The 15,158-nt window shown below is 43.6% G+C and overlaps 1 protein-coding gene across 1 annotated transcript in view; it reads right to left on the bottom strand.

Moving 5' to 3' along the window:
• Positions 1 to 10,945: 10,945 nt before the first annotated feature.
• LOC120528929 (zinc finger protein 850-like) overlaps positions 10,946 to 15,158 on the bottom strand; it is a 51,004-nt gene continuing 46,791 nt past the window's right edge. The window contains exon 8 of the mRNA XM_039753006.1: positions 10,946 to 13,415. Within this exon, the coding sequence (XP_039608940.1) occupies positions 11,584 to 13,415 (1,832 nt within the window). The 3' untranslated portion in view covers positions 10,946 to 11,583. The remainder of the gene's footprint in view (positions 13,416 to 15,158) is intronic.

The raw sequence follows: 15,158 nt of genomic DNA, 5'->3' as shown, positions 1-15,158 counted from the left end.
GTGTCAGGCAGCTCCTATTGAAGTGATTTCTTGATTGAAACAGGTGTGGCAGTAATCAGGCCTGGGGGTGGCTACGGAAATTGAACTCAGGTGTGATACACCACAGGTAGGTGATTTTTGAACAAGGGGGCAATTACTTTTTCACACAGGGCCATGTAGGTTTGGATTTTTTTTCTCCCTAAATAATAAAACCATCATTTAAAACTGCATTTTGTGTTTACTTGTGTTATATTTGACTAATGGTTAAATGTGTTTGATGATCAGAAACATTTTGTGTGACAAACATGCAAAAGAATAAGAAATCAGGAAGGGGGCAAATAGTTTTTATACCACTGTATATATATATATATATATATATATATATATATATATATATATATATATATATATATATATATATATATATATATATATATACAAATACCTAACGGCACACTGCACGATAACGTGCAGTGAATACACTTGACTTGAGCATTAATAGTTGTCATCCTCTTCCTCTGTCTCTGTTTAGCATTCGTTTGCTCATAGGTTAATGCGCTTGCTGCTTCCTGAGCGGCTCTTCTTTTCTCCACCCTAGCGGCCCGCTGCATCTCGTTTCGTCTGCATGCTTTCGCGTTAAAACTAAGTTAGTTTTTGTGTTGCAATTACTTAGTACGTTATTTCTTAGTTTTTAACTTAAACGCCACAATCTGCCTCAAGAATGATTAAACATATGAGGAGGTTGGGGAAGTGACCGCGAAGGGGGCGAAAACGATGCACGTACGCATGCGCCGCATGGCCACGCTGCTGTGCGCTTCCGAGAGTTGAGCATACAATGAAATAAAAATAAAAATAGTAATAAAAATCATTATCCCGGATGCGGATAGTAGACGTCATGTAGTATATATGTACCAAATTTCAGGTCAATAGGTGACACAATTTGCGAGGTACAGGTGATTTAAAATACTGAACAGACAAACGAACAGCCACGGTAGCGTATTATAGAAGAAGATATAACAAAACAGAGGTCGTCACATTCTTTCTATATATAAAAAGATATATATGGGTTCGCTTCCCGGGTCCTCCCTGCGTGGAGTTTACAGGTTCTCCCCGTGTCTGCCTGTGTATGTGTATATATATGTATATATGTATGTATGTATGTATGTGTGTGTGTGTGTGTGTGTGTAAAGACTGTGACGACGTCTGTTTTGTTCCTGACCAAGTCACTGCCTCCTCTCCAGTCGTTCATGCTCCCTATTGGTCGATGCTGCCGTCAATCGCTTCTGCGCTCAGCCCTTTCTTTGAATTAAGCCCCGCGTCAGCGCTGCACTGAGCGTGGAGACTTAGCATAAGAAATACACGCAAGAAAAAAGAAAAAAAAAGGAAAAAAACAAGTGTTTGCTAATCTTTTTTTTTCTTTTTTTTCTTTTAATTCTATTAATCAAATCCGTATGATTTTGGGGCGTTTAATTTTATGGTTGTAGGTTTGCGGGAGGGTGTGTGGCGGGGGTTACCCCTAAATACTGAAATAATAAAATGGCCTTTCTTTGCCGATACCTGACTGACTTAGATGGAGGATTATCAGCCACATTTCAGCTTTTTAACTGAAAAGGAAATCGTGTTTCTGGTGATGAATGGTCGAGATCGTCAACTTTGCATTCTATACAGTATACAGTCGCTGGCCACTATATTAGGTACACCTTGTTAGGCCCAGTTTTGACCCCATTTTTCTTTCTGAACTGCTATAATTCTTCATGCCATTGATTCAACAAGGTGCTACAAACCTTCCTCAGGGGTTTTGCTCCATACTGACTTGATGGCATCACGCAGTTGCTGCAGATCCATGATGTGAATCTCCCATTCCAGCACATCCCAAAGGTGCTCTAATGGATTGAGTTCTGGTGAGTGTGGAGGCCATTTGGGTCATGTGTATTCCTTTTCATGTTCAAGAAACCAGTAGGAGATGATCTGAACTTTGTAACATAGTGTGTTATCAGGCTGGAAGGAGCCATCAGAAGGTGGTGGTCATAAAGGGGTGGACATGGTCAGCAACAACACTCAGGTAGGCTCTGGCATTTAAACAATTCCCAGTTGGTACTATGGGGCACAAAGTGTGCCAAGAAAATATCCCTCACACCATTACACCACCACATGCACCAGCCTGTACCGTTGGTACAAGGCAGGAGGGATTCCTGCTTTCATGTTGCTGACCCGACCATCAGAATGTCACAGCAGAAACTGAGACTCATTAGACCAGGTGACGTTTTTCCAGGCTTCTGTTGTCCAGTTTTGGTGAGCCCCGTGTGTCAATTGTAGCCTTAGCTGACAGGAGTTTCACCCGGTGTGGTTTGCAGTTGCTGTAGCCCACCTGCTTCAAGGTTTGATGTGTTACGAATTCTTCTGCACACCTCGGTTGTAACGAGTGTTAATATGAGGCCCATTGCCTTTCTATCAGCTCAGACCAGTCTGGCCATTCTCCTCTGGCATCAGTAAGACATTTTCACCCAATGGGTATTTTCCCATTTTCAGACCATTCTCCTTAAACCCTACAGTTGGTTGTGCGTGAAATTACCCAGCAGATCAGCAGTTTGTGAAATACTCAGACCAACAACCAGGCCACATTGAAAGTCACTTCAGTCGCCTTTCTTCCCCATTCTGATGGCTCCGGTTGAACTTCAGCAGGTGGTCTCGATGAGGTCTACACGCCGAAATGCGTTGCGGTGCAGCCATGTGATTGGCTGATTAGAGATTTCCTTTAGAGCAGGTGTACCTAATAAAGTGGCCAGAGTATGTATTTTATTTTAGCGGGTGCCGCACAAGCCAAGCAAAACAAAAACAAGTTATTTCCTCAGAATCGGGTGTTTTTTCAAGATGCCTACCATCTGTAATTCTCCCTCAATGAAAAAAAATGCAGTCTCAGCAATCTCAGAAAGGCGCTATATAAACTGCTCAAAGAAAATTAAAGGAACACTTTGAAAACACATCAGATCTCAATGGGAAAAAGAACTCCTCCTGGATATCTATACTGAAATAGACTGGGTAATGTGTTAGGAACGAAAGGATGCCACATCGTTTGATGGAAATGAAAATGATCAACCTACAGAGCCCTGAACTCAAAGACGCCCCAAAAATCAGAGTGAAAAAATTAGTGTCAGGCTAGTCCATTTTGCCAAAATTGAATTGCAGCAACTCCAAATTGTACGCAGCACTTTGTATGGCCCCTGTGTTCTTGTATACATGCCTGACAACATCGGTGCATGCTTCTAATGAGATGACAGATGGTGTTGTGGGGGATCTCCTCCCAGATCTGGACCAGGGCATCACTGAGCTCCTGGACAGTCTGAGGTGCAACCTGGTGGCATTGGATGGACCAAAACATAATGTCCCAGAGGTGTTCTATTGGATTTAGGTCAGGAAAGTGTGGTGGCCAGTCAATGGTATCAATTCCTTCATCCTCCAGGAACTGCCTGCATACTCTCACCACATGAGGCCAGGAATTGTCGTGCACCAGGAGCCACTGTACCAGCATAGGGTCTGACAATGGGTCAAAGGATTTCATCCTGATACCTAATGGCAGCCAAGGTGCCTTTGTCAAGCCTGTAGTGGTCTGTGTGACCCTCCATGGATATGCCTCCCCAGACAATCATTAACCCACCACCAAACTGCTCATGCTGAATGATGTTATAGGCAGCATAATGTTCTCCATGGCTTCTCCAGACCCTTTCACTTCTGTCACGTGCTCAGGGTGAACCTGCTCTCATCTGTAAAGCACAGGGCACCAGTGGTGCATCTGCCAATTCTGGTATTCTATGGCGAATGCCAATCGAGCTGCATGCTGCTGGGCAGTTAGCTCAGGGCCCATTAGAGGACATGGAGCCCTTGGGTCACCCTCATGAAGTCTTTCTGGTTGTTTGGTCAGAGACATTCACACCAGTGGCCTGCTGGAGGTCATTTTGTAGGGCTCTGGCAGTGCTCATCCTGTTCCTTCTTGCCCAAAGGAGCAGATACTGGTCCTGCTGATGGGTTATGGACCTTCTATGGCCCTCTCCAGCTCTCCTAGAGTAACTGCTTGTCTCCTAGAATCTCCTCCATGCCCTTGAGACTGTGCAGGGAGACACAGCAAACCTTCTGGCAATGACACGTGGTATTGATGTGCCATCCTGGAGAAGTTGGACTACCTGTGCAACCTCTGTAGGGTCCAGGTATCGCCTCATGCTACCAGTAGTGACACTGACTGTAGCCAAATGTGAAACTAGTGAAGAAACAGTCAGAAAAGATGAGGAGGGAAAAATGTCAGTGGCCTCCACCTGATAAACCATTCCTGTTTTGGGGGTCATCTCATTGTTGCCCCTCTAGTGCATTTGTTGTTAATTTCATTAACACCACAGCAGCTGAAACTGATTAACAACCCCCTCTGCTACTTAACTGACCAGATTAATATCCCATAAGTTTCATTGACTTTATGCTATACTCTGATTAAAAGTGTTCCTTTAATTCTTTTGAGCAGTATATATAACTATTATTATTATTATTATTATTATTATTATTATTATTATTATTATTATTATTATTATCGTGCAATTTAAAGTTCAGTTCACTCCTTGATTACACCTAAATTGATTGGTTAAGATTCTCGTGACCGTGGGTCAACCTGTCTGTGTGTTGGGGTTTAAGCCCATTACCTCTGTGTTAAACATGGCCATGTTGCCAATGTTCAGTATCTCAAAGTGCATAAATTTTAATAAGTCAGCGGTGAAGTCGGTCGGAAATCGAGCAGTCAGGTGGTGTTCCACATTTTTTGCTTGGTTCTTTTGCTCTTTCTCTTTATTGCTCATCAGGATTGCATTCTCATCTCCTGGTATTTTAAGCTGCCATGGGACGTGGTCCTTATCACCTCGACCGATGTCCTACAAGTGTTGGAAAGGAACGCTGGGGTAATGCAAGAAGATACAGTGGCATGCAAAAGTATTCAAAACCCTGAAAGTTAATTTCTGCCTGACAAAACATTTCTCCACACATTCATCCATCCAGTATTTTCAATGTGATCTCGTCTGCTGTCGCAATTCATTTCCAAAGTCAAAGTAAACCATTTACTTTCTGTGCATTCATAACTGAGGATGGAAAAAACCCAAAGTTCCTGCTTACCTAAGTATTTTAACCTGTGCACTTTGGAAGCTCCAGATTAACACAAAATGACAAATGATTTAAAAACGTGATTCACATAAACATAATGAGGTCCTGCTTGTGAGTCCTTTCTACCGCTTGGATACAAAAAATAAAGAACCCTCTGTAGTCTTTGTTGGACTGTCACTGCACAAATGAAGACTAAAGAGTGATGTGAGAATCAAAGTCCTTGAAATGCACAAGGCAAAGCAATGTTTGACTGTGCCGTTGTGCACTGCTGGATCCATCATCTCATCCCAGCAGCCCGACTCTTACTAGATCGCCTGCCTGACCCTCAAAATTCAACATCAGAGCGAGACGTCGACTAAAAAATCCAAGTGTCACTCTCAGAAGTCTGAAACTGGAGTGAAGGTTCAAGGGGGGTCCACAATTTCAAGAGCTCTCCATTAAGCAGGCCAATACGCGAGGGGAGTGAGAAGGAAGGTCCACACGTGTGACATTTGCTACACAGCATGAGAGTTAAGGTGTGGGAGAAGGTTTTAGGGTCAGATGAGACCAAAGTAGAACTTTCTGGCCTGACTTCAACGAGGTATGTGTGTGACATAAAATGAACGCTGGCCAGGCCTGAAGAAACACCAGGCCTACAGTGACATATGGTGGTGGTGGCATCATCAGGCTATAGGGATGTGCTGGGACTGGGAATGAAGAGACAATGGATGGACACAAATATCACATAATATTACAGGAGAACTTGCTCAAATTTGCTTTAAACCGACGACTCGGGAGAAGAGTTGTCTTCCCACATGACAAGTACCCAAAGTGACACCTGAAATGGCTCAAAAACAGAACGGTGACTGCTGTGGAAAGGGTCAAGTCAGAAAGCATCTGTGGCGCCACCCCCATCAACCAAGAGGGTCTCTAGAAATTCTGTCAAGAAGAATGAGTAAGAATCACAGTATGCGGGACTGGGACACACGGACACACCCCAACAGAATGAAGGCTGGTAGTGCAGCAAAGAGCTTCTCGGCAAAATAGGCGGAGTGGTGGCTCTGAGGCTAGGGACCTTCCGATTGCCAGTTCAAATCCCGTAAATGCCAATAGGGACTCTGCTCTGTTGGGCCCTTGAGCTAGGCCTTTAACCTGCAATTGCTGAGCGCTTTGAGTAGTGAGAAAAGTGCTATATAAATGCAAAGAATTATTATTATTAAAATATGAAGGTGTAGGGCCATGAACAGTTAGGCAAACCACAAACTTTGGAGTTTGTGTTCTTCAAGTTAAACATCTACTGAAAATGCTTCATTTGGACTTGGAAATGTATCGTGACAGCATTCAAAATGCCAAATAGATACAGATGTGGACAAATGTTTTGTGATGCTGAAAATTAGAACGACTTTCAAGTGGGGGCAAATTCTTTTGCACACCATTGTATTCATCCATCCATCCATCCATTTTCCAACCTGCTGATTCCGAATAGGGTCACGGGGGTCTGCTGGAGCCAATCCCAGCCAACACAGGGCACAAGGCAGGAACCAATCCTGGGCAGGGTGCCAACCCACTGCAGGACACACACAAACACACCCACACACCAATCACACACTAGGGCCAATTCAGAATCGCCAATCCACCTAACCTGCATGTCTTTGGATTGAGGGAGGAAACCGGAGCGCCCGGAGGAAACCCACGCAGACACGGGGAGAACATGCAAACTCCACGCAGGGAGGACCCGGGAAGCGAACCCAGGGTCCCCTAACTGCGAGGCAGCAGCGCTACCACTGCGCCACCGTGCCGCCCCCATTGTATCTAAGCCTTAAACAGAAACATTTTATGAAAGAACTTTCTTTCCTTTTCTTTTTTATGTGTATTCTCATTTTTTCTCTTTATTGTCATGTGAACTGTTTCTGCTTATTAAGCTTATTAAGCAAAAGATACTTGGACTGTATCACTTATTGCTTGAATCATTCAATGAAGTAAGCCAAAACTGCCAAATTCTGTAAGCTTTGGACAAATGCAGTTACACCCGGGACTCTGGAACCATAAGGCAGCAGCGCCGTGCAAAAAAGGGGAAACTAATGTGTGCCTGATGGCCTCCATGTAGGGTGGTCCATTTGAAAAGGGAACCCAAGAAGAGAAGAGTTTAACACAGAGCAGGGCCTTGGCCAAACGGCGATGACATGGAGGCAAAACGTGCCCACATTAAACAGGAGGACTGTGAGTGGGGAGGCGTCCGAGGACTTCTGTGTGAAAGCGGGAAGGCTGGTGAAGTGATGTTGAAAAGGCGGGTTGAGTTGGGTGGCAGCAGGGGTAGAGCAGGAAACGTTGGAAGAGGATGCAGCATGGACACAAAGGGCAGAGCTGGTGTCCTGGTGGGAGAAACACATTGTAATGGTGAAGATCCAGATCTGTCGATTTACTTTTGGAGGAGCGGAGAAGGACAAATGGGTGGAAATAAAGGATCAGTTCACAGAGGGATGTGCTTTGGTGGAGATGTGGGGAAAGGGCTGGGTGTGGCATCACTGGGGTCTTTGCCCGATGGCCTCTATAATGGAGGAAGTGGGAAACCAACCTCTATGAGGTAATAATAGGTTACCATGTGATTGAAAAGGGGCCAGTTTTCCGATTTTCACAGCTGATTATGATGACTCTTCTTCTTTCGTATGTTCCCATTAGAGGTTGCCACAGCAGATCACTTTTTCCATATCTTCCTGTCCTCTGCATCTTGCACTGTCACACCCATCACCTGCATGTCCTCTCTCACGACATCCATAAACCTTCTCTAAGGCCTTCCTCTTCTCTTCCGTGGTAGCTCTATCCTTAGCATCCTTCTCCCAATATACTCCTCATCTCTCCTCTGCACATGTCCAAACCAACGCAATCTTGCCTCTCTGACTTTGTCTCCAACTTTCCAACCTGAGCTTACCTTCTAATGTCCTCATTTCTAATCCTGTCCATCCCCAATGCAAATCTTAACATCTTTAACTCTGCCACCTCCAGCTCTGTCTCCTGTGCCACCGTCTCCAGCCCCATATAACATAGCTGGTCTCACTACCGTCCTGTAGTCCTTCCCTTTCACTCTTGCAGATACCCGTCTGTCACAAATCACTCCTGTCACTCTTCTCCACCCACTCCACCCTGCCTGCACTGTCTTCTTCACCTCTCTTCACAGTCCCCATTACTCTGTTGATCCCAAGTATTTAAACTCCTCCACCTTCACCAACTCTACTCCCTCACCCCCACCATTCCGCTGACCTCCCTCTCATTCACACACATGTATTTGGTCTTGGTGGTCCTACTGACCTTCACTCCTCTCTAGAGCAGATCTCCACCTCTCCAGGGTCTCCTCAACCTGCTCCCAACTCTCACTACAGATCACAATGTCATCAGCTAACATCACAGTCCACGGGGACTCCTGTCTAATCTCGTCTGTCATCCTGTCCATCACTACTGCAAATTAAAAAGGGCTCAGAGACGATCCCTGAAGTAATCCCACCTCCAACTTGAATGCATCCGTCGCTTCTACCGCAGACCTCACCACTGTCACACTTCCAGCTCATTATGATGACTGACTGTTTCAAATTCAGTATCTGTTAAGTTTCCATAAGTTGTCAATTTTTTACTCAATTCACTTAAATACACTTCCGCTTCCTCGCACACCCACCCCTCGTTTATGGTGCATCCTCTTCATTTTCAGTTCTAGTGTGCTTACTAAAGTTCAACAAAAACATGTCCATTTTCAGTAGGATAAGAATAATTGTACCATCCGGAAATGACCCTCTATCTGCTACAGCCAGGGGTTACGTGGGAGACCCCTTGTCCTGTTCCAGCCACTCGGGTCCCCAACAATGAAGATCTTACGAGCCGGATCACCTGCAGGGAAACGCGCCACATGGGTGTAGTGCCATAACTGATGCTCCCTCACAATGCAGGTCATGTGCCTCATTCGGGACTGCATGAGCAACACAAAGTTTAACCAGTGGGACACAAACAGACACAGTACTGGAGTACTGTGTGCCAATTTGTGTGCCAAACCATGAAAAAAACAAATGGGCGAGGCCAGTCTGTTCTCTATAATTCACGATTTAATGTCAGAGCACTGGGGCAAAGATCAGCTCCTGTAGGGCAGTTCATTGTTCGGAGTCTGAAGTAGCTGCTTGTTCTTCAAGTCTGGGCTCTGGCTGGACCACTTAAGGACATTCACAGAGTTGTCCTGAAGCCATTCCTTTGATATCTTGGCCATGTGCTTAGGGTCGTTGTCCTGCTGAAAGATGAACCGTCGCCCCAGTCTGAGGTCAAGAGCGCTCTGGAGCAGGTTTTCATCCAGGATGTCTCTGTCCATTGCTGCAGTCATCTTTCCCTTTATCCTGACTAGTCTCCCAGTTCCATCCCCAAAGCATGATGCTGCCACCACCATGCTTCACTGTAGGGAAGGTATTGGCCTGGTGATGAGCGGTGCCTGGTTTCCTCCAAACGTGACGCCTGGCATTCACACCAAAGAGTTCAATGTTTGTCTCATCAGACCAGAGAATTTTGTCTCTCATGGTCTGAGAGTCCTTCAGGTGCCTTTTGGCAAACTCCAGGCGGGCTGCCATGTGCCTTTTACTAAGGAGTGGCTTCCGTCTGGCCACTCTACCATACAGGCCTGATTGGTGGATTGCTGCAGAGATGGTTGTCCTTTTGAAAGGTTCTCCTCTCTCCACAGAGGACCTCTGGAGCTCTGACAGAGTGACCATCGGGTTCTTGGTCACCTCCCTGACTAAGGCCCTTCTCCCCCGATCGCTCAGTTTAGATGGCCGGCCAGCTCTAGGAAGAGTCCTGGTGGTTTCGAACTTCTTCCACTTATGGATGATGGAGGCCACTGTGCTCATTGGGACCTTCAAAGCAGCAGACATTTTTCTGTAACCTTCCCCATATTTGTGCCTCGAGACAATCCTGTCTCGGAGGTCTACAGACAATTCCTTTGACTTCATGCTTGGTTTGTGCTCTGACATGAACTGTCAACTGTGGGACCTTCTATAGACAGGTGTGTGCCTTTCCAAATCATGTCACATCAACTGAATTGACCACAGGTGGACTCCAATGAAGCTGCAGAAACATCTCAAGGATGATCATGGGAAACAGGAGGCATCTGAGCTCAATTTGGAGCTTCATGGCAAAGGCTGTGAATACTTATGTACATGTGCTTTCTCAGTTTTTATTTTTAATAAATTTGCAAAAACCTCAAGTAAACGTTTTTCACGTTGTCATTATGGGGTGTTGTGTATAGAATTCGAAATCCATTTTGGAATAAGGCTGTAACATATCAAAATGTGGACAAAGTGATGCGCTGTGAATACTTTCCGGATGCACTGTATATTGCTCTACTTTACTCTTTGCATTATTAAGATGTGGCCTCTGTGGGATTAGGCATTCTGACTGACTTACCACTGTTTATAAGGTATTATTGTATATAACTTATCCCCACCTTCCTTTCTATATCTATAACCTCAGGCAATTAGGTATAGTAAAAGACAAGCAGGAGTTAAGTTACCATTAAAATAATGTATTAGTGATAATATTCATAAATAATATTAAAATGCAAAGTACATTGGAATATTGGCAACCATACAGCCTGATTAAATGGTGATGTGTAGTTTCAGGCGGCACACAGACTTGTTTTTTACTTAATTTCTCTAGTTAAGGCATCATTGGTAGTCAGCCTTCAGCCATATGCCTGTTCAATATGGCTGCCGAGCAGTGCTCTCCATTGTGTTGTCCTTTCAGTTCATGGTGTGATGGTTTTCTTCATCAGATCAGTAAGAGAGATGATTCTTCATCATCAGAGGTTAGTAAGAGAGATTGTGTGAGGTTAAATAAGTAAATTTATAGATGTTCTGTCCAACCCCTAGACCCACTAGGACATCATGGTACTTAAAAGCTTCTGATCCAAGAAAATTCCAAAACAGCCACACTTCAGACCAATGGGGAACTAGAACATCTTAACACCTGCCATCCTGCAAACCATATGTTAACGTAAAGTGTGGCAATTAGGCAACTTGGTTTTGTGTGGGGGATGAGAGAGAGAGACAGACTCTAGCAGAGAAACATTTGTTTCTAGCAACTTCCACCAAACTCTATCGTAAAATTCACTTTTCTGACATTGTTTGGCCTAAATTACAAATAATCACAAATAAAATGTTTATCAAGTTATATGCAAAATCTAACATCACAACAACCATCAGTATGAATTTATTCATAGCTATGAATGCCACTGTTGCCTAAGAACCATTTACCACAATAAAGATAAAAATAAGATTTCCTCACAGTAAAAAAAAAAGAAAAAAGAAAATCTTCAAGGTTTATAAAGACTTCTACTGTGAGGGAATCATTTCTATATTTTAGACAACAGTGAAGTTTCTCCCCAGTGGTAACCTTACAACTAAGCACCATTTGTCACATTCATCCAATAAGCCTTCTCTCTACTGTGAATTCCAGCATACTTGTCAACTACTTTAAATGAGAATTATCTTCCTCATTTGGAACAGCAGTGGCGTCTTCCTTCACTTTTTCTGTTTTTGTAGGGTCAGTGGAAAAATTCTCTGCCACGTTTACAACGGGTTTTCCTCTAGTATGAATTTGACTGTGCCTCCATACGCTGCTACTGCGAGAAAATCGTTTCCCACATTCAGGACAGCAATACAGTTTCTCTCCAGTATGAGTCTGTGCGTGCCTCCTAAAGTTGCTACTGCACGTGAACCTTTTTCCACATTCAGAACAGCAAAATGGCTTCTCCCCAGTGTGAATTTGCGCATGCCTCAGAAGACTGCTGTTGTCACAGAAACCTTTCCCACACTCCGAGCAAGAAAAAGGTTTTTCTCCAGTGTGGTGAAATCTTGTGTGGTTCTGAAGACCGTTTATTTGTGAGAATCGTTTGCCACATTCTGAACAACCATAGGGTTTCTCTCCAGTGTGAATTCTCATATGGGTTTTAAGACCGCTGCTGTTCGAAAAATACTTGCCACATTCAGAACAGCCATGACGTTTCTCACCAGTATGAATTTTTTTATGGCTACAAAGGGAACCGCTGCTTGCGAATTGTTTTCCACACTCGGAACAACAAAAAGGTTTCTCTCCAGTATGCATTCGGATATGTTTTTGAAGGTGGCCTCTTTGCAAGAATCTCTTCCCACATTCTGAACAGCAATGAGGCTTCTCTCCGGTATGAATTCCTCTATGGTTATAAAGACTAGGGAGGTGAATGAATCGCTTGCCACATTCCAAACAACAATAAGGTTTCTCTCCGGTGTGAATTCTGCTGTGGCGCTGAAGCTCGCTTGCTTGTGAGAAGTGTCTGTCACATTCAGAACAGCAATAAGGTTTCACTCCAGTATGAATTTTGGCATGTTTGTGAAGACTACTCTTACTTGAATAGCTTTTTCCACATTCAGAACAGACATACGGCTTCTCTCCAGTGTGAATTCTGATATGACATTTAAGAAGGTGTATATTTAAGTATCTTTTCCCACATTCTGGACAAGAATGGAGAGTCTTTCCAGTATGAATCCTCATGTGTCTGTTAAGACTGCTGCTGTCTGAGAAATGTTCGTCACACTCAGAACAGCTATGAGGTTTCTCACTTGGGCGGGTTCCTTCAAGAACATGAAGGTCAGTACTGGCTGAGACTTGCTGGTCACATTCAGGTGTTTCTCCTGCATGAGTTTCGGTGTGATTAAAAAGAGCAGTATTGCTGGAAAAGCGTTTGCCACATTTAGAGCAGATGTATGACTTCTCCCCAGTATGAGTGCACTTGTGCTTCCGAAAACTGCTACTATTGGAGAGCGTCTTCCCACATTCAGAACAGACATATGGTTTCTCTCCAGAGTGAGTTTGTGCGTGCTTCTGTAAACGACTACTGTTATAGAATTGTTTGCCACATTCAGGACAGCAATAAGGTTTTTCTCCAGTGTGGATTCTTGTGTGGATCTGAAGACTGCGAATTTGCGAGAATCGTTTGCCACATTCTGAACAACTATAAGATTTCTCACCAGTGTGAAGCTTCTTATGCTTAGAAAGGCTATTTTTGCGTAAGAATTGTTTTCCACATTCCAAACAACAGTAACGTTTTTCTCCAGTTTGAACTTGTATGTGTTTACTCACTTCTTGTTGACAAGTTTTGATGGCTTCGGTCTGTGTTACTGTAGTAGCATGAAGTGAACTACACTGGGAAGAGGCTGGGGTCAAGTTCTCTGATCCACTTGTTGGTTTCTTTATCTTCTCATAGTCCAGAAGAGAGATCTGAGCAAATGAAGATGCGGAGAGGCTGCCTTTCTCCTGTAAATCTGCAATGACACAAACAGTACAGTTTAATGTTTTTTAAACCAGTTCAATACTGTAACAAAGTGGCGCACACTGGCTGGAGTTGCTGCCTCAAATTGAGGTGCCCTTCCCGCTCTGGCCGCTCTGTGTATGGACTTTGTATCTTCTCCAATTGTCTTGCGTTTCATATCCCAAAGCTACACTGGGGTGTGAGGACTCAAAATATTTGGAATGAGTCACTAGTGTGGGAGTAGCGTGTAGTTATCAACTATGCCACACGGTGTCGTGTGCCTACAGTCTCGTTATTCAGCCCGCCAAGTGGCATCATGCCGATTAGACCGCGAGTAGATTTCTGACATTTACCCTTTAGTTTTGTTGGGATTTTTAACTCCAAGCTGAATAAAAGAGAGTGTCGAGTCAATAGGAATGCCAAGATGACGATGATCACGTCTGATGACAATAACTGAGTTACTGATAAAGATTCCTATTGATAAGCAGCAACATTACACTGAACTGCTGAGTCGTTTGCAGGTTAACATCAGGGAATAAACGCCTGAAGCAGCGGCATTGCATCATGACGGCCAGCCTGCATGTAACACGTTGTCAGAGTTTTCGACCACAAACAACGTGCTTGTTGATTTGCACATCCCCACATTGGCCAGGTGTCACTAATGGGGACTTTGTTTTGTTCCCAAAATTAAAATTGAGAGTGAAGGGAAGAGGATTTGCTACCGTAGAAGAAATCTGGGAAGAAAAGTAATCGGAGGCTCTGGCCACGGCAATAAAGAGAGGGGAACAGGAAACGTTTACAGGAATTGAAGAAGCGTTGGGACAACTGCATTCTATCTGCAGAGGAGTATTTCACGTTAAATCAAAGGAAGTGCTGTAAACTGTATCATTTATACTGTATATAGTTTATCTTCCAGGAATTTTTGACTCTCTTACATTTAGGTTTATTTATTTGGCTCAGGGGTTGGATATTCCAACAAGACAATGACCCAAAACACAGTTGGAAATCTATAAAGGCATTCATGCAGAGTGAGAAGTCCAATGTTCTGGAATGGCCGTCACAGTCCCCTGACTTGAATATCGAACATCGAAAATCTATGGGATGATTTGAAGCAGGCTGTCCATGTGCTCGGCAGCCATCAAATTGAACTGAACTGGAGAGATTTTGTAAGAAGAATGGTCAGAAATACCTCCATCCAGAATCCAGACACTCGTCACAGGCTATAGGAGGACAGCGTCGAGAGGCAAAAGGAGTCTCCACTGAGTATTGATGTCATATCTGTGTTGTGGTGCCCACATTTATGCCCCTGTCTAATTTTGTTATGATGCAAATTGCATATTTTCTGTTAATCCAATAAACTTAATGTCACTGCTGAAATCCTACTGTGTCCATAAGGCATGTCGTAAATTAAAAGGAAGTTGCTACTTTGAAAGCTCAGCTAATGAGAAATAAAACTCCAAAGAATTAAGAGGGGGTCCCAAACTTTTTCATATGACTGTATATATATTTAATTTTCAGCTACACCCTTTGTATGAGAATATGCTACAGAAATAAATGTTGCTATTAGGCATAACACAATATAAGACATGCAGATGTTATACTAAAATATGACTTTTACTGTCATTTACATTAAATATAATGATATTAGCCGAGCAAACATCACTGGTTGGTGTAGTAGAAGTCATGTGCTGGTCACTTTAGATTTTTTATGCATTCACCCAAACTTTTCCAAATTATTCTTTAGTAGATAAGCTAT

This window comes from Polypterus senegalus, chromosome 4 (assembly GCF_016835505.1).
Source record: "Polypterus senegalus isolate Bchr_013 chromosome 4, ASM1683550v1, whole genome shotgun sequence".
In the NCBI taxonomy this organism is placed as follows: domain Eukaryota; kingdom Metazoa; phylum Chordata; class Cladistia; order Polypteriformes; family Polypteridae; genus Polypterus; species Polypterus senegalus.
Note: the sequence above shows the minus strand (reverse complement) of the source record. Positions and strands in the feature narration are given on the sequence as shown.